This window comes from Miscanthus floridulus, chromosome 9 (assembly GCF_019320115.1).
Source record: "Miscanthus floridulus cultivar M001 chromosome 9, ASM1932011v1, whole genome shotgun sequence".
NCBI classification, from domain to species: Eukaryota; Viridiplantae; Streptophyta; class Magnoliopsida; order Poales; family Poaceae; genus Miscanthus; species Miscanthus floridulus.
Genome location: NC_089588.1, coordinates 62,606,779 through 62,611,961, shown reverse-complemented (window position 1 = coordinate 62,611,961; position 5,183 = coordinate 62,606,779). Strand labels below are relative to the sequence as shown.

The 5,183-nt window shown below is 48.3% G+C and overlaps 1 protein-coding gene across 1 annotated transcript; it reads left to right on the top strand.

Moving 5' to 3' along the window:
* The first annotated feature begins 1,722 nt into the window (after positions 1-1,722).
* LOC136482049 (cytochrome P450 78A5-like) lies at positions 1,723-4,846 on the top strand. The gene is made up of 2 exons (XM_066479298.1): positions 1,723-2,900; positions 3,896-4,846. Exons 1-2 carry the CDS (start codon positions 1,932-1,934, stop codon positions 4,520-4,522), a joined length of 1,596 nt encoding a protein of 531 aa, XP_066335395.1. The 5' UTR covers positions 1,723-1,931; the 3' UTR covers positions 4,523-4,846.
* Positions 4,847-5,183: the final 337 nt, after the last annotated feature.

Sequence of the window (5,183 nt, the reverse complement as noted above, 5' to 3'; positions counted from 1 at the left end):
TATTGGGTGAATTCATAAGGAAAAATGATATATTCTAATTAATTACAAAGTTTGACTTTTAAGTGGCCATTTTTAAATGGCCATTTATCTGTTGTTCAAGAGAAGCAGGGGCCACTATTGTCTTCAATATTAATTTGCAATACTTACCATACAATCCTAAAAATAACATCTATGGAGTTGTCTCTTATACTCTACTATTCAAATTACATGTTGTTTTGCATTCCCGTTCGTCAAACTTTATAAACTTAGACTATCAATATATAAGAAAACATAGATTTACAATAATAGAAGCCATGATGTTAATAGGTTTACTATAAAAATAATTTAAAATACTTAATTACCTTTCTTTGGTATTCATATTTTCATAGAAACCATGGCCACTTTGTAAACCATGTTGATGTCCTAAATAATATGCCATCAATTTCAAATTATAAGATGTTTTGTATTTTTAGATATATTACTTTTACTGTGCATCTATGTATATCTAAGTACATAACAAAAAAAAAACTATGTATTTATAGAAAGAAGAAAAGCCAAAACGTCATAGAGCAAGTACGAACACATTTTGAATGGGAGGGGCACTTAGGCCTTCCACAATGTGTGCTTAAGTGATGCCGAGAAGAGGAGAGAGATGATTTGGGAGCCGCTCTTGCCACTGCAGCCAGTGGTGCCAGCTCTGAGCGGTGCCAAGAAAACACAGAGCGGCGCAAGTAGTTGCGCCGATGCCCAGTCAGTAAAAAATGATTTCTCTGCTCCTTCCGTACTCATCCTCAACCGTCGTCGGTCTCCAGAGCGCATTCGGGAACGGAGAAGCCGTCGATCGGGGCGTGGCCGTCATCCTCGTCGCTGCCATCGGTCTCACTACTCAACGCGGTCAGGAATTTGGAGAAGCATGATCGACCGTGACCTGTCTGCGAGCAGCACAGCATCACGGTGGGTAGCTCCTCCGCCTCGATCTGTTCGTGGGCAGCTGCGACGGCGCCATTGACTTCAACCACGTGCGGCAGGGCTCCATCGCCTTCTCCAATCACGACTGCTGCCAACTGCATCACCATACCGCTGCTCATCTCCGTGCTGCTTGCTGCTGGCCTTCCCTTCTATGGTGCGAGATCCCCACTAAACAACAACTAGAGAAGCAAGATCTGGAAAGAGCAAGATCAATTTTACTTGGGTGAGATAGATCGAGCTGGGATTTGCTAGACTGGAAGGAGAAGAGAGAAATGGGATGATTCTTCCTCACGCGAATGAACTGGACGGAGTTGAATTGGAGAACTATTTTATTTTAGGGGGGCCCGGATGATTCTAGATAGCTCCGGTGCCAACATTTCTCACATTGCAGCTCTCTGAGATGCGGTGCCCAATAGCTGATGTGGGACCCATAAATTTTATGGCACCACTGCCACATTGTGGAGGGCCTTACTCTCCCCCTTTTTCTATTTCTTGTTCTGTCAAAAGATAAGCAGGACATGTCTGGTACGACTTCTGCCTGCCATGCAACACTAGACACCCAATAGCAGCAGCTTTAGAGCGAGGCTAGCTACCAGGCAGTACATGCGTGCATGCCTATGCCCTATTGTTAGCCACTACAAAATGAACCCTATAATAATTAAATAAAGGAGGAAGCACTACAAGCTAGCAAAAATGCACAAACTTTCTCCCAGCCAACCGCAAGCCCCCTCCATCACTATAAATAGACCGTTTTGTCACCAACAATGCTCCTCGTGCCCACTTCTTCCAACTTACAATCCAAGCAACCAACTAGCTCAACACATCTCTTCTTGTCTTCTCATCTAGCCATCTAAGTAGTAATTGCATTAGCAACCATAAATCCATAATAGCACCTGCTATGCACTAGTCACTAATCACTACACATAGTTCACACACACATAAAAATAAAGATTTTACTTAGGTTAACTGCATATATAACCGCCATGAAGACTGAAGTAATCACCACCATGATCTATATGGTCTTCCTCGTGCACTTCGCCATCAGCATCAGCCCTAACACACAGCCCTCGTGGCTCTTCTCTCTCGTGTCTCTCTCCCTTGCCGTGGTGGCGGTTACACTGCCATTCGTGGTCACCACCACCCTCCATGCACATAGGAATGCCGGCGCTACCGCCACCATCCCGGGGCCACGAGGGTGGCCGCTGGTAGGCTCCCTACCGGCTGTGTCCGGCCCACTCATGCACCGCCGCCTGGCCACGCTGGCCGATGCGCACGGCGCGCGCCGCCTCATGTCGCTCACCCTCGGCGCCACCCCCGTGGTGATCAGCAGCCACCCGGACACGGCACGGGAGATCTTGTCTGGCGCCGCTTTCGTGGACCGCCCGCCCAAGGGCGCGGCACGGGAGCTCATGTTCTGTCGTGCCATAGGCTTCGCCCCCGCGGGCGAGTACTGGCGTCGCCTCCGTCGCGTCGCGGGCACCGGCATGCTCTCCCCGCGCCGCATGGCCGCGCTCGGGGGCCTCCGCTGCTGCATCGCCGACGACATGGTCAGGCGCGTCGCTGACCAGATGGAGAGGTCCGGGGAGGTGGCCATGAGAGCCTTGCTCCAGAGGGCCTCCCTAGAGAGCATGGCGGGCAGCGTGCTGGGCCTCAAGGGTGTCGTTGTTAGTAAGGAGCTGGGTGAGATGGTCAGGGAAGGGTATGAGCTCGTGGGCATGTTCAACCTAGGAGACCACTACTACAAGACACCATGGGGCCCGCTGATGGACCTCTGGGGGGTGGGGCCCATGTGCAGGGGGCTGGCAGCTAGGGTTAGAGGGTATTTTGGGAAGATCATTGAGGAGAGGAGGGTGGTAGGGGACTACCACGAGAGGGACGACCTGCTCAGCTACATGCTTTCGCTGCCAGAGGAGGAGAGGCTAGAGGACTCTGATGTGATTGCTGTGCTGTGGGTAAGTGAGCTCTATATCTTTTCATCTTATGCATCCTTGCTTCTTTGGCAAAAAGTGATACACTGGGGTAAAACTTAATTATTAAGTTGTTGGTGGTATACTTTTGAGTGGTGTAACATGCTTGTTTGATAGGTGCATATCGGGGAAATACAAATAAAGCGGTGATAATAAGTGGACGTAAAAATATGCATCCTATAATTAGGAAATATTCCATCCCTTCCGAATTATAATACGTTTTAGCTTTTTTTAGATATATTGTTTTTACTATGTATCTGGATATAGTGTATATCTAAGTGCATAGCAAAAGTTATATGTATTTAGAGATGTCAAAACGTCTTATAATTTGGAATAGAGGGAGTACATACCGTGGCCTCTATTTTTATTTTAAAATAAATAATTTATACTAGGCAAATAAAATCCTTATCTATATTATTCTATATGCATAACTTTTAGTTTATGGAACTGCAATCCTCACCCCTAATTTTCTAGACTAAGCTAGCAGATCTCCTAATTATGCCTTTTGTTCTGAAAGTCATTTTTTCCCCCGTGAGCATTATGTATGTATGGTGATGAAATAGATTCTGATGTAGTTAAATCATGTGATCTGTTGTGATAGTGACTGCAAATTTCGGTGTACATGACGCTTTAATGATCTCATCACCAATGACGCGCGTGTCCTATGCACATTCGTCTCATTAGTTATATCGAAGATTGTAAGATTGTAGACAAACTAGAGATGAGAGAACCTGAGGAATAACTTTAGCTTGAGTTTTATTTTCACAAAGATGTTTCAGTGCAGTAGGGTCAATTCCTTTTCTATCTTTAAGGTTTTGTGAGCGCACATGCAATTGCCAATCAAAATTGGCCCATCTTCAATGACTATCAACTAATGGCTATCATCGTGATTACAGTAATTCATTCAACTTAAGATTAGAAAAATCTATAAGCACAACTTATTATTAGTACACCTGTCTATGTTGCAAATGCATATGCAGGAGATGATCTTCCGTGGCGTGGACGTCGTGGCGATACTCCTGGAGTGGGCCATGGCCCGCATGTCGCTCCACTCAGACATCCAATCCAAGGCCCAGGAGGAGATGGACGCAGCGGTGGGCCGCCTCCGTCCCATCACCGACTCCGACGTCCCGAGCCTGCGCTTCCTCCAGTGGATCCTCAAGGAGACGCTCCGGATGCACCCGCCGGGCCCGCTCCTCTCCTGGGCGCGCCTGGCGGTGCAGGACGCGCGGGTAGGCAAGCACGTGGTGCCGGCGGGGACGACGGCCATGGTGAACATGTGGGCCATCTCGCACGACGAGGCCATCTGGGGAGACCCCTGGGTGTTCCGGCCGGAGAGGTTCGCGGAGGAGGAGGTGAGCGTGCTGGGGTCCGACCTCAGGCTGGCGCCGTTCGGGTCCGGCCGCAGGGTGTGCCCTGGCCGGATGATGGGCCTCGCCACCGCGCAGCTCTGGCTCGGACGCCTCCTGCAGGAGTACCGGTGGCTGCCACCGCCGGCCAACAAGCCCGTCAGGCTCGCCGAGTGCCTCCGCCTGTCCATGGAGATGAAGACGCCCCTCGTCTGCCGCGCGGTTCCTCGTCGTCGCGGAGGACCTGCTGCTGCTTGATTGATGGACGACGACTGTGATAATGAGCTCCTTCGGTGCTGTGGCCACTGTTGTCCGAGCAGGGTTTCAAACTTTCAATTCAGCTGGCAATTAAACTATATAAAGAAGGATTGAAGGAAGATGCACCGGTGTAAATTAACCCTTGTGTTTGCCTACTACTCGTTCAGTGTTGTTTGTATAATCAAGATTATTGTATGTATGTGATGTGATGTATCAGTGCCCGGCCTATAGCTAGGTGGCTAGACACGAGTAGTTTGCACTACTCTGATATCTATATATAAGAACTTTAAATCTATATATAAAAACCTTTAAACGTGTGTCCAAGCAACTGTTCATCCGTCGGCAGGCAAGACTCCGAGCCCTGTAGATCCACAGTGAATCAACCCCAGACGTTCATCCATTTTGAGGCCTTTCACATCACGTTACTGTTCATCCGCCGTTTTTTAAGACACAGAACGCTGCAGACAACAGTTCCGGGTACCGGATGAACAGTACCAACCCGATAACCCGATAAATGAACAGTACCAACCTGATAAGTTTTTTTACCCGCTAATAGAACAGTGTCACCCCGATAAAAAAATTTTGATTTTTTTTCCCACGCGAAGCGTGGGACCTCACACTAGTATACTATATATGTGTACCTTCCTTGTCAGAACGTTTT